This window comes from Ictalurus furcatus, chromosome 11 (genome assembly GCF_023375685.1).
Source record: "Ictalurus furcatus strain D&B chromosome 11, Billie_1.0, whole genome shotgun sequence".
Taxonomy (NCBI): domain Eukaryota; kingdom Metazoa; phylum Chordata; class Actinopteri; order Siluriformes; family Ictaluridae; genus Ictalurus; species Ictalurus furcatus.
Window position 1 is genome coordinate 22,458,543 of NC_071265.1, and position 26,202 is coordinate 22,484,744.

General features: G+C 38.8%; 2 protein-coding genes across 4 annotated transcripts in view; one reads left to right on the forward strand and one right to left on the reverse strand.

The window, feature by feature from the left end:
• The window catches only part of lhfpl4a (LHFPL tetraspan subfamily member 4a), a 28,852-nt gene extending 24,509 nt beyond the window's left edge, over positions 1 to 4,343 (reverse strand). Inside the window, exon 1 of the mRNA XM_053636748.1 lies at positions 3,921 to 4,343. Within this exon, the coding sequence (XP_053492723.1) occupies positions 3,921 to 4,326 (406 nt within the window). The 5' untranslated portion in view covers positions 4,327 to 4,343. The remainder of the gene's footprint in view (positions 1 to 3,920) is intronic.
• Positions 4,344 to 7,407: 3,064 nt separating this feature from the next.
• On the forward strand, positions 7,408 to 26,202 carry mtmr14 (myotubularin related protein 14). Of its 3 annotated transcripts, XM_053637110.1 has the most exons (19): positions 7,985 to 8,296; positions 10,010 to 10,158; positions 13,409 to 13,517; positions 13,676 to 13,751; positions 14,144 to 14,204; positions 15,533 to 15,655; positions 15,864 to 15,937; positions 16,100 to 16,170; positions 16,405 to 16,479; positions 18,941 to 19,007; positions 20,256 to 20,341; positions 20,547 to 20,623; positions 21,274 to 21,310; positions 21,442 to 21,512; positions 22,568 to 22,626; positions 22,781 to 22,895; positions 23,059 to 23,235; positions 25,115 to 25,273; positions 26,019 to 26,202. In XM_053637110.1, exons 1-19 carry the CDS (start codon positions 8,180 to 8,182, stop codon positions 26,197 to 26,199), a joined length of 1,884 nt encoding a protein of 627 aa, XP_053493085.1. In that variant the 5' UTR covers positions 7,985 to 8,179; the 3' UTR covers positions 26,200 to 26,202. The 3 variants fall into 3 exon arrangements, with proteins under 3 accessions (XP_053493082.1, XP_053493085.1, XP_053493083.1); XM_053637107.1 differs by lacking the exon at positions 25,115 to 25,273 and having other exon boundaries at positions 7,408 to 8,296; XM_053637108.1 differs by lacking the exons at positions 13,409 to 13,517; positions 13,676 to 13,751 and having other exon boundaries at positions 8,160 to 8,296.

Consider the following 26,202-nt stretch of genomic DNA (forward strand, 5'->3'; position numbering starts at 1 on the left):
TTCATGGAGCTCACTTTGTGCACAGGGGCATTGTCATGCTGGAACATGTTTGGGCCTCTTAGTTCTAGTGAAGGCAAACTGTAATGCTACAGCGTACAAAGACATTATATACAACTTTGTGCTTCCAACTATGCGGCAACAGTTTGGGGAAGAACCGAATATGGGTGTCATGGTTAGGTGTACACAAACGTTTGGACATATAGTGTAACTGTTACTGCACGGGCTCAAACCTGACAGCACTATTTAGGCTACACAATATCACAGTGTGGGTGAGTAACATTTCTCTCATTGGTACTTTTTAAACATTTAACAGTAGCAACTTTGTAGGATTTTACACTAACATTCAATATATAACCATTCAGTTGATCAGACAAGGCTGCAGGGGGGAAAAAAACACTCCCCTAACTCCCCTTTTTTGGTATGTATAAGAAAAAGGATTCTGACATACCAGAAGAGGTGTGTGTTTCAGCAAGTGGGTTCAGTCATCATACTCATACATCAAAATGATCAGGGCTATTATATGATATTTAGAATCCAACAACACTAATAACTCAGTCTTGGGATGACACAAAGAGTTTATGATAACCATACCATTCAATATCATGGCTTCTGGTATACAGTATGACAGTAGACATGCCTCAAAAAAACACCATCTGTTGCCTAACTGGAGAACTGACTCCACTCTACTCAGTCTGTGATAGTTTACAGATAGATCTCGTCCAAGTCAGATTGCCAGCTAGCTTATGGGTATTTTCTCTACAGTAGGCAATCTATGTTGACTGAAGATAAATACATACTGTTAGCTGTCTATTGCTGTGGAATTCTGAGGCTGCCTAAGATGGGGTTTCACAACAAATCAGAGCTTTAATGTATCCCATGGTTAATGCCACTATTGACTTCCTTTTTCAGTCCTCATGCAATATATGTATACTCACACATGCACTTTTGACTGTTTTGTTTGTGTTTATATTTGAAGTATTACTTGTTTGCTTATCTGGTCACTGACCTGCAATGGATATGTTCCTGTTCTTTACAATTATGGAAAGAAATCAGAGAGAAAGGGATCTTGAGCTTGGCATCTGGGTGCTTTCAAAACCTGCTGTCAACGTTTCAGAGAAAGTGTCAGCGATGCAGTTTTTGCTGCTTACCCAGTAAATCTGGCTCATCTGTGTTGAGCTCAGGGCTTACAGCTGATCATAGTACACGGGGGTGTCATGTGGCAGTTTTTTTTTTTTTTGTGAGTACGGCCTGCATCCCAACCCACGCCACACACATACATACACATACACACACACACACACACACACACACACACACACACACTAGTCCTTAATGTATTTATTCAAGTACATGAAAACGCATAAGATGTACCACAAGACGTGTGTATTAATGCTCAGTTTTCACATTGATAATGACCAGTGTTATTTTATAGTGTAGAGAAATTGATGACATTGACAACTCTGGGACAGTATGAAAAATTTATGATAACTGTACCACCCAATGTCATGGATGCTGGTATATAACAGTATAAGTGCCTCAATAAAGAAATAAAAAAGCCTCTTTGTGTTTATATTTAAAAGAATATTTCATTTGCTTACTTGGTCACTGGCCTGTAGTGGATATGTTTGTGTTCTTTAGCATTAAGGAAAGAAATGACAAAGAATGGATCTTGCACTTGGCATCTGGTTGCTTTCAAAGTGATGATAATTTCAAAAGTCCCAAACCATATTCAGTCATTCATTCAATAATTTCACTGTATTCTAATGTATGTCCATCCATCCATCCATTTTCCATATAACTTATCCTACTACAGATAATTTAGAGATGCCAATCAGCCTACAATGCATGTCTTTTGACAGGGAAGGAAACCGGAGTACCCGGAGGAAACCCTCGAAGCATGGGGATAACTGTGCAAACTACACACAGAGGGCAGAGGCAGGATTCGAATCCCCAACCCCTGAGATGCGAGGCAAACATGCTAACCACTAAGCCACTGTGCTCCCCCGTAATTTATGTATATATGACAAATAAAGGTTTCATTCATTCATGCATGTGAGGAAAGGCACTATGGAGGAAGAGCATAGCACAGCTCATGTTACCAAATGGGTTTTTGTGAACTTTTGTCATGTACCCCACTTTTATATCACTTCCAGGACAGAGCGTCTCTGACGCTCTGAGAGTGAATGATAGAGATCAGAGAGTTTGAGCATACAGAGATATTAAGCAGTTTTTGGATCATGGAATCACAAAGGAAGTCAAAGAATAAGCTAAAATTGTACATAACTGTTTTGAAGCCCCTTAAGGCACATTCCAACCCCCTGATATTAGCAGCGTAAATGTTAACGGAAATGTCATGTTATTCATGCCTTTTAAAAGTGAAAGATTTTTGCAAAGACGACAAGTGTGAGCGCTAAAAGTAGCAGGGCAAGCAAACTGAGCCGATGTTACTGAGCATAAGGAAAACAAGGCGCTAACACAGCACTAATACACACACATAAATACACCCATGCCCATTGCCTATATAAACCACACACATAACCTTTGCCTCAGCTTAAACATAAACCATAAACACCATCTAAGCCTTTAAACATGAGAATATGAATAGAAATCAGAATAGATGAGGAGGAACTGAGAGAGTGTTAGATATTCACTAACTGTCCACTTTATGAGGGACACCTGTACACCTGCGCATTCATACAGTTATCTAATCAGCCAATCATATGGCAGCAGCACAATGCAAAAAATCATGCAGATACAGGTCAAGAGCTTCAGTTAATGTTCACATTATGGGGTGCAGGTGTTCCTAGTAAAGTGAGTGAGTGTATGTAGGAGAGAGAGAGAGAGAGAGAGAGAGAGAGAGAGAGAGATGTTGCAATGCCTTTAAAGGCCATGTTAATGTAAGCATCTCATTTCAAATAAACAAATACAATGACCTTTCTGAAGGGAAAAAGCATTAGAAAAAAACATAAAGGTCATGCCTGAATGAAAGTGCAAGAGGAATTTGACCTGAAATGAGAAGAAGCAACAATCACACTATTTCATGACTCAGAAGTTGCAGGCCTTGGTTTCTACCATACGTCAGAAGTACCCTCCTCTTTACATAATGGCTACGTTCTCTGTTGCAAAAAAATCCTCTCTTTTCTGTATGAAAGTGCCATCATGCGTTATTATAATACACAGCATCTGTATGACTGTGTGTGCGCATTCGTGTGTAATCACAAGAGTTCTTCTTATTCACTAAGCCCTTGATCCAGCAGAGGAAGCATCACTGTTCTGTGTATTACCACACTGCATCACTAACAGATTAAAGTAAATCAGCTTTAAGAACCAATTAATTTACACTTTTTTTTCTCATTAGCTGAAGGTGTGTATGATTATGTGTTATCAGCACAGGCTTCAACACATTTAACGTTCTGGCATTTAATGTGTGTATGTGTGGTATCGTGCACCTGCCTATATAATTGCTGTAAGGTTGAAAAATAACATTTAGGTTAGTAATCTTAATCACTGCATGTAAATCTGACAGAACAGCAAGCATGTAGCAACACAGTTGACATATTTTATTTTAAATGACATAGGCTACATCAGTTCCTGTTCATTCATTATGGTATGCATAAATCAGAGCCTGTTGATGCAGTGTGGCATGCAGGAAAGGTTGATTTATGGTACGGAAAATAGATGAAACAAATTTTCCACAAGACAAGATACTCTGTAAACTATAGTATCTAAGATACAGGTTTTAAATGTGATAAAATGTGGAAGAAAAAGCCATTTAAGAAACCATACACAAACCTTAAAACACATTTCACATTACCCACCGATCATCAGACTGCATCGTAGTCCACATCATAGCATCTATAAAAATAAAAATAATTAACAAAAAAAAAAGCTTATAAAGAACAGAAAAGAGAACTCCTCACCGCAGAGCAGCTGCATCCAGGCGCACGTCTTGTACACGGTGGCGGTGTTGCAGAAGAAGAAAAGCGCCATGCAGGCGATGCAGCTCAGGATGAGCACCATGGAGAGCAGCACGAAGAAAAAGGCGGCCTTGAAGGCGCCTGATGGCATGGAGCTTAAATCGGAGAACGTGCCCCGGCAGCTGAGCTCTCGGTTCGAGCTTCCCTCACCCATGCAGTAGTGGAAGAGGCCGAAGTAGCCGGCGTACGGCGTGTTTACGCTGTCGCCTATCCAGTAAGGCTGGATGAACACCACCACGTTGATGATGGCGAAACAGATAGTAAAGATGGCCCACAGCACGCCGATGGCCCGCGAGTTGCGCATGTAGTTGTCGTGATAGATCTTGGAGGCTTCTTGCGAAGGCAGCATGATTTAATGTTCCTTGTTCTCTCTCTCTCTCTCTCTCTCTCTCTCTCTCTCTCTCTCTCTCTCTCTCTCTCTCTCCCTCTTCAGCACTGGGTTTTCCACCTCTGATGTGTTCTCCTCTACGTCTATATCTCCCCCTATCTGCCCTGCTGGGTTCCCTCAAAAATGCAGGGGGCCGAAGACAACCGACAAAACGGATAAGATCACAATTATAGTCAAGATCCGATTCATAAACTTTGCTTGATCGTATTTCGGACGTTGTCCTACATCACACCTGATCATCAAATGGTGATAGGAGGGTAATTCAGTGGAGCCCGGTGAGGTGGAAAAATTAACAAAATAAAATATGTCCCAGTCCAACTCCTCTCCTCCTCCTCCGCTTTCCGTGTAAAGAAGCAGCTCAAGCGACAGAATACAAAAAAACAAACAAACAAACCGACAGGATTTTGTCGTATTTGGTCGGCGATCAGAGCAGTCTGTGTATTAATGCTGTACCTGTATCCGCGTTGGTTCCCATCAGCTCTGTCGAGATGCGGTGATTGAGGCTGGGCAGGTTTACACTGCACGGCAGCGCTCGCGCCAGGCGTCGCTCATTGTCACTCTCACACAACGACAATAACGACCTACAAACCGAAGGTGACGCCTCCGCTCGCGAGATATAACGACTCGAGTGAGCGAAGAATGGCGCGATATACACACAGAGGATGCCAGAAATCCGCTTCGGTGATGCTCCCTCCCCCCCACACACAGCTATCCCCCCGTTTTCCCGTTGCCTCCTCCTTCTCCAGCGCGCGCTCAGAGTCACCGGGACGGCGCGCGCACTCTCTCGGTATTGCAGAAATTTGACAAGCCCAGCGTCAAACTGGTCACCCTAATAAGAAGATATGTGCTATTAAATGTAATGCACACTTTGACCCTACTTATTTTGTCTTACTGTTTTTGTACTACATATCATTCTTTCATGGAGTTATTACGTAAGAAAGAAATGTATTTATTGCAATTCGTGCTGTAGAAATCTGACTTTTATTCATGGGGAATATTTGCAAAACATTTCATAAGCTCTATGCTACAATCCCACTTTTTTAAATTTATTTTGAATTTGCTTGTTCAGAAAGGCTGTGACAAGATTATGAGTTTCAGTGAGACACCATCCATGCTGTGCGGTGACATGAATACAATGACCACATACACCTTCAATGTACGTATATGGGGACTTTCAACTGCGTAGCTATCTCTGTAGTCCGTGAAGGCATGTTCTCTAGGAACTGGGCAGTATGCTGGATCCAGATGATGTTGTGCCTATTCATGAGAAAGTCCTGTACCTCCTATAAGTTATAGTTCACTCCCCTCTCACCGAGATGCAGGAGCTTAGCAATCTGGCTAACGTGGCAAGCTCAACAGTGAGCTGAGCTATACTGAGGTAGCCCACTCAACAACATTAGCTATAGGTTTAACCATATACTTTGGGGGCTTAAACAGACTTTGTGGAATATGGTGGAATGGATGGAAACCCAACTCTGGCCACTGTACGCATGTTAGCGCAGTCCAGTGGTGAAGGTACTGTAGAGATATGAGGACTCCTCAACCACGCTAATATCCAGACGTCCATCCATCCATTTTATATACCACTTACTGGGTCGTGGGGAACCTGGAGCCTATCCCAGGGAGCATCAGGCACAAGGCTGGGAACACTCTGGATGAATTCACACACCATCCACTTTGGACATGCCAATCAGCCTACCATGCGTGTCTTTGGACTGGGGAGGAAACCGAAATACCTGGAGGAAACCCCCACAGCAAAGGGAGAACATGCAAACTTCGCAAACTCTGCAAACAGTGTCGCAGTGGGAATCGAACCCCCAGTCTTGGAGGTGTGAGTCGAATATGCTAACCACTAAGCCACCGTGCACCCAGTCCCCAGATGGGTGATATGAAAATCTCTGAATGCTGAGGGACTGGGGGTAGGGCGAGGGACTAAGAGGTGGTTGCTGTACTGAGCAACAGAATAGTTCATAGCAAACACATGGGCAGTGTGGGAGTGATAGATAATAAGAATAGCAAATTAACGAAGGAACCCAAATCAAACGAGTAGCCATGGAGTTCCAAATGATATAAAGTTGCACTCACAGCAGCCTTGAATCGATAAAAGGAGATAAGGGAAGATATTGAGTCTCTTGCCAGTTTTGGAGTACAGGTTACGTGTAGCTCCAATATTATTCACAAGCTTTTTTGCAGATAGCTCCAAGGTGCACATGAGGTCCGACATACAGTGGTCTGTAAGTGCAGATCACTTTAACAAACCAAAAACTGTTTCTCAGAATGACACGCTGTAGCCAATCAGCAACAAGGAAAAACTATTTTGGTCAGACTTTTGACCTTGCTGTAAACTTGAAGCAATTCCAAAATGTAATCACTTCATCTGTTGGATACAATGACAAGTCCATATAAATTCTACAAACATTCAACCACATGTTCTTGAGATATTGTGCTAATGAGAATCTGGGAAGGATGCACAGACAACCCGACAACATAATGCCTCCATCGCCAAGTGGTGGAAGCATAAAAATAACAAATACTACATAGTTATATAAAGTAATTAGTTACAGAGTGACTGCTCATCACCATTCCTCAACTGGCCTTTCTCAGTTCTTCTCAGAGGCTTCCTGCCAGCACCAACATCCTAGTGTTGTCTTTTTGCACAATTTGATTGAGGCCTCCATTAACTTTATTGGATCACGTCAATACTAGATCAATAGCTTACACTCATTCTACATAATTCAAAAAAGTAGATTGGATTTTTGTTTCAAATACATTTTGTGTAAGTAATGAAATCATGTTTTGAAGAATAACTAAACACTTTTTGTGTAAACCACACAATACATATTCTCTTAAGTCTGACTGACTACACATCCCCATTACTCAGTGCAGGATTCTTTATTTTGTATTTCCCTATGAAGGTGTTACTTTGTTTATGTGCCGTTTTCAGTGTACCATTGTTAAACATTTACCTACATGTCATCCATATCGTTAAATTAATATGACCCGTGCTGGGCCAAGTATATGATATTCGAACAAGCGCATGATTTGTGATTGACAGGATGACGTCAACATGAGGAAGTGCCGATCACGTGAGCGCGTCAGTTTCCTGTTTACTACTCGCTGCCGTTCCATGTCTGCTACTCGGATTGCAACAGTTTGAACGACCGGAGTTTTACTGTAGGAGCTCAACGCTGCTTTGCTGGTGTGTTTTCCGCACCAGTGACCGTTCTGCCATGGTATACTAATTTGAACAGCGTCGCAATATTTAGATTTTAATTGAAAAATGAAGACGTGACATTGAAGAACGTGACCAGGCCAGGAGTCCTCTGGGTTTCCTAAGTGAAGTGTCCGTTATTGGGTCGGGTTGAGGTGTGGATATTCGGACTAAGAAATTATGAAACTGCTCAGTGGACGAGAAGCTTCGTGTTCAAGCAAAGCCGCTGTCTTCTGTTGTGAACGGACAAATCTGACAGCTTGCTAGCTTTGCTTTTGTCGGACTGTTTACGTGTTGTTGTAACACGAGCCTGTGAAAGGCTTTAGCTCGTAAGCTAGGTTGTGTAGCTTCGTGGTTCCCCCCACCCATATTAGTCCCTGTCACTGAGACTGAGTAGTTAACTAGCTCACTCGGCTAGTTAACTTACCAGCCGGTACCCTGAACTCTCGACGTCTCCCCGGCTCCGGCCCCCTGAAGCGGGCAGTGAGGAAAAAGCTGGCCGGGAAGGGATGGCCTGGAGGCGGCTCCCGGCCTCACGGAGCGGCGCTGTTTGAGGGAGGTCGAGTTCGCATCGAGCACGAGGCGACGGGCCGCGGAGCGGTGATGGCCACCGGCAGCTTGAGTGCTTCTGGGGCAACAGCGCGGAAGAGCGAGGACATAGCAGATCTAATAGACCTGTTTTCCAAGAATCAGTACAGAGCGAAGGAGGTAACCCCACAGGTAAGATGATGACACCATAGGTCGTGCATAAGGATCTATACAGTCTGGAGATGACACCCGATATACCATTTACACACTTAATACCGAACATAAAGATATATACAGTCTGGTGATGACACCCGATATACCATTTACACACTTAATACCGAGCATAAAGATATATACAGGCTGTAGATGACACCCGATATACCATTTACACACTTAATACCGAGCATAAAGATATATACAGTCTGGAGATGACACCCGATATACCATTTACACACTTAATACCGAGCATAAAGATATATCCAGGCTGTAGATAACACCCGATATACCATTTACACACTTAATACCGAACATAAAGATATATACAGGCTGTAGATGACACCCGATATACCATTTACACACTTAATACCGAACATAAAGATATACAGTCTGGAGATGACACCTGATATACCATTTACACACTTAATACCGAACATAAAGATATATACAGTCTGGAGATGACACCCGATATACCATTTACACACTTAATACTGAACATAAAGATATACAGTCTGGAGATGACACCTGATGTACTATTTACACACTTAATAACCGAACATAAAGATATATACAGTCTGTAGATGACACCTGATATACCATTTACACACTTAATACCATCAGTCACATGTGTTTCCCCATGGGCATTCTTAATCATATGACACATGGTTAGCAACAAGTAAACATTTCTATTAGGGAATAAAAGACGGAAATCACGTGGCCACTTTCCATCATTGGCAGGGCTTTTACCAACCACATGCAGATGATATCCTTCACTGAAAGTTTTGTTTCCAGATGCTTTACAGTGTTTTACTAAGGAACTAACACACTATGCCTCTCATGGTTATGTCATGTTAGCTGGCAGTTGTTGTGCATTAATTAAGATTAATGTCTTTTCTGTTGACTTCATTCCACAGTTATAATATAAGCATAAAGGTAAAACCCCCAGCAAAAGTACAACATAAAATTGGGCTGATTTCCGGTTGACCTTCAGATTGTTAAAAGGGGCAGACAAATAATAAATACATAAAACCTAATGCTAAAATACACAGAAAGGTGACTGGACAATAAATAATGGACCATAAGAAACTACCCAAATAAATAATATACTGTTTATGTAGGCTACAAAATCATGTTGTCTTCACTAAATAGTACTATGTATTATGACATTTATATAATTATTGTGCATTAAATGCCATCGCCTGAAATTATCTCAAAGTAATTGCACCAGGTCTGTCATCTTTATTTGACAAAATATGATTTAAGATGAACCTTTGCAGTCCGACCACAATTTTAAACTGAAAGTTGCATTGTAAATGTTTTACAATAAATGTATGACACGTCCTTGCTTCAGATACTTTTTGCTAAATTGAATTCCAATGGCGGTTAAGTGTATTGTGTGAAAATTCTTCACACTGAAAGATTAAATGGGGCTGTTGTAGCTTGGTGGTTAAAATTGTTGGGCTACTGATTGCAAACCCCAGTTCAAACCCCAGCACCGCCAAGCCACTATTGGGCCCTTGAGCAAGGCCCTTAACCCTCAACTTCTCAGATGTACAAATTAAATAAATGTAAGTCGCTCTGGATAAGGGTGTCTGCCAAAGGCCATAAATACATACAAAAAAAAAAAATACAAAATAGAGACTCGATGCCAGGAGTGTGTACTGTGTTTAATCCTAGTTCTGTCGACAGGTGGAGAGAATAGAGAAGCGATGCCTGGAACTGTTTGGCCGTGACTACAAGTACTGTGTGATCCAGAACAGCAATGGGGAGGTGTGCGGCCACTACCCTCGCCACATTGTCTACTTGGAGTATGAATGCACCGAGCCCAATAAAGAAAGGTAACAAATCCTCAGGCTCTCATAGTTAACATATAACCATTATCAAATGATGGTTGTTATATTTACGTTTTGCAGGTATTTCCCAATATGATGGATATGACCAGGGCTTCAACTAACGATTATTTTCATAATCGATCAATCGGCCAATTATTTTTCCGTTTAATCCAGTCTAAACTTTACATTAACACAACAGTTTGTCCAATTTATTTTAGCATATAATGACATTAAACTAAACCTTTTAAGCAACTCGCACCAATTTCACCAACCCCTTGCACATAGTGGAGCATTTTGGAGATAAACATAAGTTTGTGCACTGTTGTGCTTCCATGCTGCACAAACTCCACTTTTTAAAGTGTGCAGGTCATAGACATATAAATTTGTGTGTCCCAAGTCCTCTAAGGCAGGAGGGGCATTTTATATTAAATGCCAAGAAGAAGACCGTGCCCTGCAGCATAGACATATAAATTTATTTGAGGACTTGGGTCACACTTTTTTTTTCCGCTGTCACTTGACGATTAAGCCTCGGTCTGATGGTGACTGAGGTCATGTTGGCCATGTTGACGTCATGTGCCATCGAAAGGGAAACTGCTTATACTTTCGGCTAGTAAAAATCCATTAGTGTTCCATTTGTGATGATACTACCCTTCTAAAATTCATGCACTAGACGGTAGAGTGCATAGTGTATAGTACATCATCTTTCAGAACAGAAGCAATGCAATGAGTAAATGTGCTCCCTGCCGTTCTCAGACCAAGTAATCAATAATGAGATTCGTTGACAATGATTTTCATAATCAATTATTATCGATTTTATTTGTTGCAGCTCTAGATAGGACACATGTATGATGGATATTAAAAATAATAGACTGTTTTATTTAGCAACTATATCATTTAACATTCTGTTTAATAAGCACTATTACTGTATTTAGGAGTACTGTTGATTTTGTTGGTCATGGTCATTGTATGCTTGGATGTGTGTGAAAATGGAGAGAGTGTAAATAGTAGGAGCTTATCTGACTGACTGGAGCTGTACCATAAATTTGTATGAGCTGATGTGTTGGCTGCAGTTTGTTGGCTTCTTTATAAATAGAATGTTACCAGCTGGCAACCAAACTCATAGGTTAATTAACATCCAATCTTTATTTGAAAGAAGAAAGTTTTACAAGTTCTGTCTGGTGTCTTTCTCTGAGTAGGGTATGTTTCTGATGCTCTCTCAATTCACTTAATTCCATTCAGTTCAAATAGCATTTTTTGTCATGACTGTATATAGTACAATGTTGGCAAAGCAATTGTAAGATTAAGATTGATAACAAATACAACAGAAAATGTCAATAATAACAATATAATTACAATAGAAATAAATAAACAATAATGACAAATAAAATAACGTCAGAAATACCAATACTACTGCTATTAATATTAATATTAGCAACAGTAATAAGGCTAATAATAGCAGCAGAAAATAATGCTAATAATGCTGACGATAATAGTAAGAATACAAAGAGCAGTAGAGATAACTGGATTAGATAATAATAGCCAGAATTAATAATAAAAGAAGGGTTTTCTGGGGTTGGTTGTGTTGGGATTTGTCATTCTCTCTTTGACCCCAGTGCTCCATATCTGACAAAGTTTTGTTATTTTCTTAGCATGGATTAATAAATAAAACTATTATTTCAATGTAATGTGCTTGGGCTCTTGTCAGTATGCCTAGGTACAGAGCCAAAGTATGACCTATGTGGAGGAAACACTGCTTTAGTATGACCAGGGCTTTCTAACTTTGTAATGTATTTATTGCAGCATAATATTGCTGTCATGTCAGAAGCAATCGATACTGCTGCTTGGAAAAACTATATCACTATTAGTGCAATGTTACATTGATTGATGTGTATTGCAATGGCCTTTGGCTCTGAACGAATTACATTTTCATAACTCTAGCTGGGAGCATTATCTTGAATGTTATTCTTCAGTAACATCTGGTTTTAGATGTCACCAAGAACTGGCTGTTGGTCATTGGACTCTATTATTTTGCAACAATAGCATACAGTATCGCTTAACAAATACATGTAATGGAGCCTTTTACTTGGTACTTAGGTCATATGTTAACTGGTGAAGTGATGCTCCTTCTTTTGAGCTGAACATGTATACAGAACGTTTATTTTAAAAATAAAATAATTATACATTTTATATGTCTTTCCCTCAGGCATTTGCTCCACAATTAAAGTTTCCCTTCAGTAGCAGTTTATGTACATGTATATTTCTAATAAATGTCAATTTCCATTCCTATTATTACTAACCACTGTTTCAGTAGTCAGTAATTGTTCAGTACTGTTCAGTAACATCAATTAAAGATGCTGTCAAAATTGTTCTATATCAGCAAGGCTTTAGGGAATAGAAAAATCTCATATCCTGACTAATATATAGAGTAATGTATCCTATATTTTCCATTACTTAACATTATTTAGCCCAGTTATATACAACAGAAAGTGCAGCTATGTTTGTAATGGAGCTATCCTAATATAACTAACAGAATGCAAATTTTCATTGGATTATTGCGTAAACGAACCAAATACATATTAAAGTCAGTACCTTTAAGAGCTTTATGTGTAACTAAATTTACGTTTTACCTTAAGCAAGTTAACTAGGATCAACAAAGAAACGATAAAGTTATAACATTATTATAATAAACAACATTATTAACTTATTAGTCAGCAATAGTGCACCCCTAAAGTTGTCGTACATTTGCAAACTGTTTTTGTTGAAAAGGTACTTTATGTTCAGGGGCATAGTACAAATCAAATCAGAAATATTGTTGAATGGAAATAATTTATTTGTTTGACCAATAGCATTACATATTATTACTAGCTATTTCTTAGAACTATTTATTCTTAGTTAATGTTTACTCCTATTACCTATGGGTACTGTTAACTGTTAACATCCCTAATGGGGAAAGCATTTATTATCATCATGAAACATCATGGAAAGACTGAGGACCACAGGTAGTGGCATTGCTTTGTTTTTCTTTATTTAATTGCTTTCTAAGAACATTTGAGGATGTACTAATCTGTTGCCAGCTGTTGACTGTGTTGTTGTTGGCTTGACTTGGCTGTTGGCCAGGTGTTGCTTGTGCACATGGTCACTGAGGTCAGTCTAAGTGCAGTGTATGTACTTGCCAGGTTTCCTTCTCTTGTTTTTGATATATGAGGGTTTGCAGTCATAAATCAAATCACCATCTAATCGCTCTTCTTTTCTCTAGTTTTGAGAGTACAGTGCAAATCAACAAGTTGCAGGATCTGGTGAACCGCAGTAAGATGGCCCGTTGTAGAGGGAGATTTGTCTGTCCAGTCATCCTCTACAATGGCAAGGTACAGCTACCTGTTCCTAAAACAGAAATCCTCCTAAACAGGAAAAAAAGCTATCTAGCATAGACATGCTTAATTGCTGTTGGGCGAGCACACACCATAAAGGCTTTCATACTTAATTTAGCTGTTGAGTGGAAATGTATATTTGGACTCTGTTGTAGCATGTGTGCCGGTCATCCACGCTGGCAGGCTGGGGGGAATTATATGGACGCACTGGTTACAACTACATCTTCTCAGGTATAGTATCACTACACCAGTTTGCATTTCATCTAGTACAAGAAACCTGCCAAAGCGCCGACAGTCCCTTTCCTTATCTAAAAATAATTACATGAGTAAAATCCAAAATTGAAGTTTTAATCCAAGTCTTCCATAGTGGTCTGGTTTTATCAGGATAATATGAGGTGTAGGTGGCAGTTTGAAAGCAGTATGGAAATGAATCAGTCATTGGGAGATTTGAAGTCATGAATTATCCAAATATATCCATTATATTCGCGTTGCTCGGACTTCACATGATGCCCTGCTCTGTGAACAGCACTGTGTTAGGGAACTGAAAACTGTAGGCAAAGCACAAAGTCACAAGACTGAGTTTGTTCCATGCTTTTTTTTCTCTTTTTTTTTTTTCCCCACAGGGGGCTCTGATGACACATGGGCAGAATCAGAAGAAGTCCCAGAGGATGATTCTGCTGTCCGGTATGAGCACTAACCACACATTTATTCATTATGCAGACAGTGTTTTTTAGCTTCTAGTTACAAAACAAGAGGAAAAGAGAGAAGATTCAGTTCTGCATTTTATTCACACCTGCCTTTATTTAAAGGGGCCCACTGCAGGTTTACTTAAGAGTTCACATTTTCAATAACATTTAAAAATGAAAGGAGAAGTAAGTAATTTTTATAGCCTTATGTAACTTGCAAGTCGAATTGCACCTTGCAATGAAAACATTGACACTTCTTTCTCTTCCCACCAACTGACCCCCTGCCATTTCCCACTTACCAGCCAACTCTCCCCTATCAGACAGCAGCTACCAACTGGGTAGGCTAACATGTGCTTACTCTGAGACATATAAATCCCCATAGACATATAAAGCCTCACTTTTTTCAAGCTGCTGCTCGTGCTGTGTTACAGGGCAGTGTCACACTCAAAGTAAAGCATTATCCTCCGCATATATGAGTTCACAGAAGTGATTGACAGGGCCAGATTCATTGCATGTCAACATTTCTAATGACATGATTACATGACATGACATTTTTGAAAGGTATTTAAATGATATGCAGCTCCAATTCCAAAAAAGTTGGGACGCGGTGTAAAATGTAAATAAAAACAGAATGCAATGATTTGCAAATCTCATAAACCCCTATGTTATTCACAATAGAACATAGAAAACATACCAAATGTTCAAACTGAGTAAATGTCCCATTTGAAGAAAAAAATAAGGTAATTTTGAATTTGATGGCTGAAACACGTCTCAAAAATGTTGGGACGGGGGCAACAAAAGGCTGGAAAAGTAAGTGTTACTAAAAAGAAACAGCGGGAGGTTAATAGGCAACAGGTCAGTAAGATGATTGGGTATAAAAAGAGTATGTTAGAGAAGCAGAGTCTTTCAGAAGTAAAAATGGGCAGAGGTTCACCAATCTGCAAAAAACTACAATTAGCTGAACAATTTCAGAATAATGTTCCTCAACGTAAAATTGTGAAGACTATGAATATCGTGGTTGAATGTGGTGCTGTGGTGTGCAGGAATGCTGTTCTCATGTATTGGTACTAAAAAAAAAAAGCCTCAAGCTACCAAATATATTTTGGATGTAACTTTAAGTATCAAAAGAATGTGTAAATGACTGTATAATTTCACACTGTCAGATGCATGCACTGTCATGACACAGCGTTTCCCCTTTGGACTTGTTGTTCTCTGCTTGGGGTTTTTTTTTTTTTTCCCCTTCTGTTAATATTTAGTTTCCATTGAACCAAGATGTCCTCTGTTTTGCTCTTTATTAATGCTTTCCTGTTCTGTGCCTACATGCAGGAATGGAGATTCACAACTGTTTGATAAAGTGAGGGGTTCAGACATTAAGTTGCTGAAGTATCTGTCTGTGCGCTACATCTGTGACCTTATGGTGGAGAATAAGAAGGTCAAGTTTGGCCTCAAGTAAGTACAGTTCTAAGTGGATTCTCATGACCCCACATTATCACTCACACACACAGTCTGAAACATGATGACTCACTGTCACTTCTGCTCTTTGATTAGACTTTTTTTTTTTTTTTAACACAAGAACATACTAATGTAGTAAATTTACCTGGTTTATTTTGGTTCTTAATTTTTTCTTTCCTGTGGTTTTTTTTTTGTGTGTGTTCAGTGTCACCTCCTCTGAGAAGGTAGACAAGGCCCAGCGGTATGCAGACTTCACCTTGCTCTCTGTGCCTTACCCAGGTACACTCCCTCTCTGTCACCACATGAAGTTCTGACACATAGTGTTTAGAAATGAAGTAGAAACTATGTCATAATTTGTGTATAGCTATGATACCCGTGTTTTATAGCCATGTTTTCAGTTCTCTGTGAAGAGTGTGTTTCTGTCTTCTGGATTGGTTTCAGGGTGTGAGTTCTTTAAGGACTACAAAGACAGAGACTACACCGCTGAGGGACTGGTCTTCAACTGGAATCAGGTAGAGTATGTCCTCTAGACATTCAAGTTCTTTCAGTTTATTTCACTTATATGAATGCATATTTTGTACACTTCAGGCAATAAACTCGCACAGTACTGATAAACCAGGTTGCATTTTACAGGATTACAGAGCAGCAGCTGGAAAACTCGGTTCCTCCAGCTGAGGATGCTTTATAGTTTAGTGTTTTAGATTAGCAATACAATGTTCATTGCCAGTGTTTTATTTTGTCACCAGGACTTTGTGGATGCTCCTTTGACAATCCCTGCATGCTTTACGAAGAACCTGAATATTGACTGGAGTGAATATCAGGTAAACACATACTTGCTACAGTTGAGCTACAACAGAAAGGAATGAAGTAATACGAAAGTTCTTCTGCACAATTCATTAGGTACCACAATCATAACGCATTTATGGTTATTTTCTCTGAATCACCCCCAACCTCCCCAGTAAGAAAACATTTTTCTTACTGACATCTGCTGGACGATTAAGAAACTGCAAGCACTAATTGATGATATCTGAACTGTTGCCACCTATTTAATATTTGCAGAGAACCTTTGATTGCTAAATTATGGTGTGAAAATAGAAAGACGCGCACAAGAAGTGCAGCGACCATCACAGAATTAAATTAATGCATGGCAAATTGTATTGACTTTGGCTACTTTTAATATTCAAATATAGGCTTTATATAGTGTATGGGTGGGGGAAGCAGTGTTAGTCCACTGCACTGCAGTTCTTCCACGTTTGTTTGACAGGTTTAATGTAGAGAAATATTGAAAAACTGTACTGTATGTCAGCTTTACTGTAATATACAGTATCAGTTCAGTGTTTTAGCCTGTATCACTGTAGTGTCAGCTCATGCCCTGGTGTCTGTTAAAATTAAAATTTTTTTTTTTTAAGTTTTAAAACTGAAAGTCCTTTTTTACTTTTTTTAAAAATTCCTTAATATTTTAAACATTATTAAAACTGAACAACATAGCCAATCAAGCAACAGTAGCCACTGATCGTACATTCAAACACTATACCCAATTCTGAAAAAGTTGGGATGGTATGGAAAATGCAAAAAACAAACAAAAAATAGTCATGTGAAAATGCTTTTCACCCTGTATTATGTAGAAAACACATTATTAATACATTATTTGATGTTTTACTTTGTATATTTTCAAAAATGAATTAAATTCACACTCATTTCAAATCTGATGACTGCAACACACTCCAAAAAAGTTGGGACAGTCAACTGTTTACCACTGTGCAACATCACCTTTTCTTTTAATAACACTTAAGTGTTGGGGAACTGAAGACACCAGTTGGTTAAGTTTAGCAAGTGGAATTTTCCCCCATTCATCCATTATGCATTTCGTCAGCTGCACAACTGTACGGGGCCACACATTCTCACTCAAAGACAGGTCAGGACTGCAGGCAGGCCATGCACATTCTGTTTTTTTTTTTTTTTTTTGCTTTGTTAAAAATGAACAGAATACATGGTTGTTGAATACATGTTTAGCTTTTTTCTTGTTGAATATATAAGGCATTTATTTGTTCAGTTATATGGTGATAAACTAGTGAATCATAGTGAGGCGATTTATTCTTGTTGGGGCATTTGTATCATTAGCTAGTTGTTAAGCTGCTTTAGCTAGTTGACTAATGACTAATGGGGAATGTTTGAGTTTTTCTGTACTTTATGCATTTAAAATTTGCTTGCAGTTAGTGAAAGTTGGCAATGTAGGTTTTTGTGTGCCTTTAGTGTAGTTTGTAGTTTGGGAACCAGCCCGGAATTCTCATTGAATTGGTACATGCAACCATCTGACGAAACGTAATGATTTTTCCAAAATGTTCAATCCTGTACTTGTATATACAGACATGTATACTACATTAGAGAAGTGATTTTGTAAATTACTTGCCAAAAAAAATGTGAATTTATCTGCAAACCTAAGGTACCCATTTTTGTGTCAATTGTAGTTTAGACCTTTTAATGGAGTTATTTTATGTTGTTAATGTATTATGTTCTTATATTATGGTAGATTTGTTCTGGGGTGTCAGGAAACGCAGGTATAAAGTTGAGAATTGATCAGTTGAACAGTTGATCTTTATTCGGCCCACACAAAATCCATAAACACATACACCATCATCTGCACCACCTGTCACTGTGGTTGTGTAATATCATCATTGTTGCTGTCTTGCTGTCCGTGCTGTTAGAACAAGGTGTTAGGGTAGCTGCTGCAACAGCGGCCCACAGCTGGCAATGCTTCTGTTATAGCAGTGTTTGAATGAGCATTATTTGTTCTGTTCTAAATGTTAGGTTTTTAAATCAATTTGGTTACATTTAAATGGCATAACGTAACTCACCGATACCCACAGACACTCTGTGCATGGTTTATTCTCACAGTTGTTACTTCTGCCGGAGTCTCTCCATCAGTGTCCGACTCTGGTTCATACATATAGGGCTGAACACCAGTATTTATATGTGTCAGTCATACTGGTTCTCCTGATTTGTTGCCATAGTAGCCAAATCACTAGTTGTAAAGGAGGAGCCCTCTTCTGGAAAGGGGGCAGGGAGCAGCAGCTCATTTGCATTTAAAGAGACGCATGAAAACAGCGTGTTTTTGCTTCCATCCAAAAAGGGGCATTTACAGCATGGTACAATGAATGATCCGTGGGGTATTTTGAGCTGAAACCTCACAGACACATTCTGGGGACACCTGAGACTTGTATTACATTTTGTAAAAAGGGTCATAATAGGTCTGCTTTAAGGTTTCTCTTCTGTTCTTCTCAGTCATGGGACCTGGTGCAACAGACACAGAATTATCTGAAGCTGCTTCTGCACATCATCAACAGTGATGGTATTTACATATAAACATTCACCATACCTTAAACTATTTTACAGGATAACTATCTGTGTTACTGTGTACATCAGTCCATACAGGATTTTGCAGAGGTTTTTTTGTGATTGTTGTGGCCAAAAATGCTTGATTTTGCTGGTGATTTTTTTTTTTGTGGAAAATACTTGAATTGTCGATATTGCAATTACATGAAATTTTTTACACGGTCTTTCACAGTGATGTTTGCAGGGGTACATCTAACGATTATTTTCATAATCGATTAATCGGCTGATTACCCCCCCCCCCCCCAACCCTCCCAAGTAATCGGATGTAAAATATACATACAGTACTGACCAAACGTCTTAGGCACATACAAAGAAATTCTGTAGGGCAAAATTGCCTTCAAAAATAATGAAATTAAACGTTTCAATATTTAAAAAAAAATACTATAAAGAGCAATAAAAAGTAATAAATGAAACAAAGTCAATATTTGGTATGATGATCCTTTGCTTAAAAAAATTAGTAGTCTCAGAGCCTACTAATTAGTGCAGTTTTATAAGGAAAAGAGTTGTAAGGTTTATTGAGCATCTTGCAGAACCAGCCACAGTTCATCTGGTGACTTTGACTGTTGCACTTGCTTCTTTGTTTTATATATATATATATATAAAATATTGTTTATATTTTATATTTATTTATTTTATATTTTATAAGTATTTATGCATTATTTTTATGGATGCATAAAAAAGCACTAATGATTAAACTACAGTCCTAAATTAATAATAAAATCTCACTTTCACTGCACCTTATGGTTTCTGTTACTCAGCATTTAGGTATATTGTTTTACTTATGTTTACTTTCATTGTAATGTTTTAATTTGACTCTCCACTGCGTGTTTTCAGAATAGAAGTAACATAATTAGTAAACGTGCAATGTGCCGCACGCAGACCAACTAATCGATAATGAGCTTTGTTAACACAGATTTTCATAATTGCTTATTATTGATTATTATCGATTAGTTGTTGCAGCTCTAGATGTTTGGTAAAAACTTTTAGCTGTGTTCATGTTCGATGCATGTGACTCATAGCGGGCTTTGACTGAATGCGCATTGTGATTGCATGTTTGCGTTAATTTCCGCGATCAGGAAATTGTGAAATCCTGGAGGGACTGGTACATACTGTCTGAGCAGTGTGCAGAATTAAAAATGTTTGTTTGAAACAAATACTAGTTTCATTAGATATGAGTGTCATGTTAACTGTGTGTGTGTTGCAGATGAAAGTGGTTTGTTGGTGCACTGTATATCAGGGTGGGACAGAACTCCACTCTTTGTGTCACTCCTCAGACTCTCACTGTGGGCTGTGAGTATTTTTCTCAACTTCTCGCTTTCCTGTCCTGTTTTTCTTTCTCTTCTTTTGTTTGTCATGTTACTGTCTCTCTTTTTTTTTTTTTTAATGTTTAGCTCTTTCTTTTGTTGTTGTCTGAAGATTTATTATTATTTGTCAGTTTCACAAATCTCAAGGAAATGTAATAAACAGAGTGTTTACGCTTGTGTACTGTGCATAGGATGGTGCTGTTCATGCAAGCCTGGAGCCAGATGAGATACTCTATCTGACCATCGCCTATGACTGGTTCCTCTTTGGGTGAGACCTGTATTCATACTGCTTCATTTGCAAAATGTGATGATGATGATGATGATGATAATACACACCTGTAAACATTAGTTGGAGGTGCGTCCCCAGTATTTTGAGGAAAATGGTACTTGACTCCATAACTGGCCTGTGCATATCATGTAATCTTTTTTTTGTTTGTTTTTGTTTTGCGTGAAACCTTACTTAGAGAGTTTTGTGTTCAGCTTCAGGTTACTGCTTCAGCATATCTAAGTAGACAAATAAAACCAATAATCGTCAGGCTCTGAGAAACGTACAACAACAGACATATAAAATTTTATTTTTTTTACATTGTGTGCCACTGAGAAGACGTAATCTACATAAAAGTTACATTTATTTTATGAGGAGAATCCCCTATTGGCAATCTCTTTTGCAAAACAAAACCAGAAGGCAAGAAATGTTTTATAATCTTGCTTCAAGAACAGATTTTTTTATTCCTTTTTTTTTTAAACAATTGCACCCTTTTCTGTGCCTTCTTTTGAACTGGTAGTGTCTGACATATTGCCATATTGCTGCAAGACGAGTATAAGATGATGTGATCCCATACGGTAAATGCTTCTGTGTTTCCAAAAAAGTACATTTTATATTAATTGTGCTATTACTGTTGGTTTATTTCTCTGCAGTCACATGCTGCCTGATCGTCTCTCTAAAGGAGAGGAAGTAAGTCTGAACATTTGATAACATCATTATGCATGATCATTATACTTTTTCTATATTCTCATTCATGATTTAAGTCATTTTGTTATTCTGATTGATTTGATTCACTGTTTGTTTGTTTGTTTTTCTGTCAGATTTTCTTTTTTTGCTTCAATTTTTTGAAGCACATTGTGTCTGAGAATTTCTCAGTCATTAGGAAACCGAGGTGAGTATTTTTAACCCTTTACTATGTTTTAATTTTTTAATGTAATTATGTAATTACATAATTATACATGAAAGTCTTTGTTAATATAACTAGCTTTATATTTTCATATCCAAGAAGTAATGACTCTATGGGAAAGTCACAAGGATAATACTCTGTGTTAATGTACTATACGTAGCCTAACAGATAATGGCCCTTGTTCCTCACATCTGCATTTACACACATTCCAGCACCGGTTTCCTTATTAATTATCTTTGGCTCATTTCTTAGCTCATATCTCTACATTCAAACTCAAATCTAGTTGGGGTGTTTGAAATTAGTTTTTGATCAGGATGGAAACATGGTTCACCTGTATTTATAAATAAGATTAAATTAGAATTTATGAATAAAAAAGCAATATATTGCGTTCACATAACTAAGTGCAGGTGTGGTTGGAAAGCACTTCAATTTTCTACTCGATTATAGCTTTAAACAGTTTAATGAAAATGGAGGAAGAAAGGGACTGGTCTTCTGTTGTCTTCTGTTGTCTTCTCTTGTCTTTTTTCTAAACAAAATGGAGCAAACTGCTTCTTAATTTTCATCAGTCTTGGGCAAAAACACATTTAACTCTGCATTTCTGAAAACTCAAGAAATTTCATTTCTGAAATTTTCTTGAGTTCTTCCTCAGATCTTGGACTGCCCTGTTGAATAAAACACCTTTTATTGACTCCTCAGTAGCGCAACAGCTGCATAACTTCGAGCATGTTTTATGTAACTGAGATGTGTTTTATAAGGGTAAAGCGACATTACTGGGGTGGAATCAGTTAAAGCTGATCCATCATTTGAGCTCAAATCAGCACTCGTTTTGATGTCACATGGTTCTGACAGTTTCATGAACCAGATGCAGATCTACTTGTACATCATTCTGCACACTCAAATCTGTTTTCACTCTTTTTATGTTTTCCTGAGTTTCTTAACATTTATCGCATATTTTTTGTCTATATCTTTCTGTCTGTCTGTCTGTCTGTCTGTCTCTCTCTCTCGCTCTCTCTCTCTCTCTCTCTCTCGTAATCTTACAGGAGGAAAAACTCTCAGTTCAAAGACACTGATTTCACAGTGGATGACCTCTGTCAGCTAAGTAAGCCTAATCCATTCTTTTCAGCCACTTTCTTTTTTTTTTTTTAAATTGATAAAATAATCTTTCATATTAATTGAGAATATATTAAATTAATTCTTAAGTGGTATAACCAGCTTTTAAAGCCTAAAAATCTATCCCATTCTCTTTCTCTCAGAGTCCAAGGACAGGGGTAGTATGACCAGTTTGAGTAGCGATTTCTCTTTAATCACTGAGGATACAGCTGCTCCCTCCAGTCTGTCTGCTGAGCCTGTGGATCTGAACTCTAGCGGGTATAAATGAACAAACAAATGATGGCTTTAATTTTTGCTTACTTCTTGAATAGCACTTTAGGGTCAACTCTCTAGTTTATATGTATTGAAGGACCAAAGGTTCCATCAGTTGCTGGTTGGATTGAAGCTTTGAATGATACTTATTTGCATTTGCCTTTCACAGAAGAAAAGCTATGACCTCGTCTCCTCAGACAGTGCTTTGGAACCGCTCAGTCCCATTTGAGGAGCGACTACCTCATCCACTAACAGAGGGCAGGTCCTCAAGCTCATCGTCCTCCAACCACTCAGAGCAGGGTTTTATCCATACAGGGAGCAGCCCATTGGCTGTGCCGGGGAGAAGGTGAGTGAAGGTGTCTGAATATCATGGTGTTAACTGTATATAAACACTTCTCTTTTTAAATTACTACCTGCTAGTTTTCATGATGTGATTTGACAAATGTATGCAGTAATAAAATACTGTTTGTCCCAAAAGACTGCATACATAGGGCAGTATGTGTGCCAGCACTACAGTGGTTGTGCCTTCGTCAGTGGATGTTCGTGGAAGTCCACTTCTCTGTTGGTCTGCAACACTTCCAGGCTTTTTGAAGTTTGGCAACAGTGTCGTGTGTGTGATGTTCATGCCATGTTTCCTGTTAAAGTCCATCACAACCTTAGGACAGCATTCCGATCCAGCCATGAGTGATTTCAATACGTTCTTCCTTTGTCAAAGACATTCTTAAAGGCTTTCTGGGGAATGTCTGTCTGTCTGTCTATTCTAGATTCATTACACATAAAGTGAAATATTTTAAGCCTTTTTTTGTTTTAATCTGATGCGCTGAAGGCCGCTATCCAAGCAACCTGGGCTTCCATAACACCTCAGCAGTGCCACAGGCTGATTGTGTCCATGCCACGCTGCATTGTTTGAATTTTATGGATTCGAAAGTGTGATAAATATAGGGGGTATACATACTATTTCCATGTGACTGATCTGTTTTTTGTTCATTTAAATTGTAAAAAAATATTACTACAAAATGACAATTTTATGTGTCATTTGAGAGTGTATCACCTTTATTAATTGGCACTGTTTCAAAGAGGATCAAATGTTTGCTTGGTGTGCTTATTTTTTCATGACTGAATATAATATAATAAACTAGTTAAAAAATTGGGAAGACATTTAGCTAAAAATGATTAATTTCCCCTATGTATGGAGACTTTTGGGACTCTGTAGTTTGTTTTAATATTGTGCAGTAGCTGCCTTAAGGGAAATGCAGTTTTCTTCTAATCTATTAAGTTTTTTGCAGTGCTAATTATGAGGAAAATTGTTGAGATCTGGTAAATGTTTGGATGGTAATGTGATTTGCTTTTGCAGATTTGACCAATTAAATGTTTAAAAGTACTAGCCCTGTAAGGACTGCTCTTAGCCAGCAGAGGCCTCCACAACTTCAGGGGTTTATGCAGTTGCATGGTTGTGTTGTAAAAGAACAGTGAAATTGACAGGTGGCTTTGAATGTCTTTTGAATAATATTTTTTGTGGCCTGCTCAGAGAAACCAATCGGTGGGCACACAAATAAACTGGTCAGTGGACTGACGAGTGGGGGAGTGGGCAAGTTGGTTATTTACTTTGTCCAAGTGTACAAGTTACTTTTTTTTTTTTAATTAAAATGATCTGGAAATTGACACATTTAAATCAGAAATGTTTATTGAAACACAGGTGGTAATTAGGGTGGCATGGTGGTGCAGCAGCTTACCTCACAACTTCTGGAAACAATTGTGTTGACTGGTTCAGGTTGACTAAAGTGTTGTTCAAGGACAAACTGTGTGACTGAAAAGTTTGCTCATACATTGAGTTTTTTTGGGCCAAACAATATTACATATTTTAAAAAAGACAGTAAATAATAATTTTTCTTATTACTCAAACAATAATGCACATATGGATTTCTCTGTATGACAGACTTCTGACTTAGCTACTGGCTGAAATTTGGAGCCCTTTCACTCTTGCCCTGCTAGTGCTACAGCCCTCATTTCCTTCCCTTGCATCCATTCAACCTATTTTTTGCTTCTTTTCCCCTTCTTTTTCTCTGTAATTGTGCCTCTCTGCTCCATTTTTGATCCATATGTTGCAGTTGGGCTCTTATCTAACTTTCTTTCTTGTTTTGAAGTTTCTTAGCAATCATGTGAGAATGATGTAATTGCAAGTGAGGCTTTCTGTGTGTTTCTGTTCCTTTCTTTCTCTCTCTAAGGTCCATGGTGGAGTATGCTCGTTCGGGGTCTTCTATCTCTACAGAGTATGGTAGCTGGCAGATTGTCTCAGGCTGTGGGAGCATCCACGATGCAGCTCCTCTCCCTTTGGAGTCCCCCCTTCCCTTCAGCTTCCAAGATGAGGGGCCCAGCGGCCGCATGTGAGTCTCACATGTCCTACCCCACCTTCATTCTTTTATCCATTCCTTTTTTCCCCACCATTCTTTTGCTTTCCCCTTCTTTTGGCATAGTGGCACTGGGCTGAGTGAGTGAGAGGGCTGCTGCAACAATTGACTTGTATGTGGTTTCATGTATGTGGTTATAGGTGGTTCGATTCTTTAGTAGCGTTTGTTCAGCTCCAGGTGCAAAAGGCTTTTCATGTTTTAATCAATGTTTATGGGATTACAATTGTGTAACTAATGTGTAAAGTAAACTATCAAAGATCTGATAGAAAATCATTATCCAAAAATAATTGGCCTCTGGAATGGGGTAATGAGGAGAGCTTGAAGAGAAACAAGAGGAGGAACGAGCAGTTTCTCTCTCCATGTCTCGCTTATTTCTCCTGTTTATATTTTTTTTCCTCTGAGCTACACTTTCTGCTTGATCAGGCAGGCAAATTGAATGTATCTCCTCAACAGGGCATGTAGGGTATGCAAATAACATCCAGCCCTCTCTACTCACAGTAGATTGCAGGGAGGACCAGGATGTTTAAGAGATGCTTCCAGTTATTTGTTAACTAACAAATGCAATTGAACTTTTGTTACCACATTAACAGCTTGGTAATAACGCTCATGCTGGAAACAAGTTTAATGGAAAAGCAAACATGGAAGTTGTTCTCTCCCTTTAATTCACTTTTAAATTATGGTGCATTTCACACTCTTTCATTGTCTCCCCCTCCCTCTGTAGGTGTACATTTGTATCCGAGAGGCAGGCTCGGCTGGAGGCAGTAAGAGAGTTGTTCCTGGCAGCTTACAGCTCCACAGTGGGGCTGAAGTCCTCCTTTCCAAGTCCATCTGGAGCAATCTCTGGTCTGCTGGAGCAGTTTGCTCGTGGTGTTGGCCTCCGAGGCACCAACGCCATTGTCTGAACT

Excerpts from the sequence above, each read along its gene's own strand:
- mtmr14 (XM_053637110.1), top strand. The coding sequence starts at position 8,180 with ATGGCCACCGGCAGCTTGAGTGCTTCTGGGGCAACAGCGCGGAAGAGC. Across the intron at positions 10,159-13,408 it reads ACCGAGCCCAATAAAGAAAG|TTTTGAGAGTACAGTGCAAA; the intron begins GTAACAAATCCT and ends TCTTTTCTCTAG. Across the intron at positions 14,205-15,532 it reads GAGGATGATTCTGCTGTCCG|GAATGGAGATTCACAACTGT; the intron begins GTATGAGCACTA and ends GCCTACATGCAG.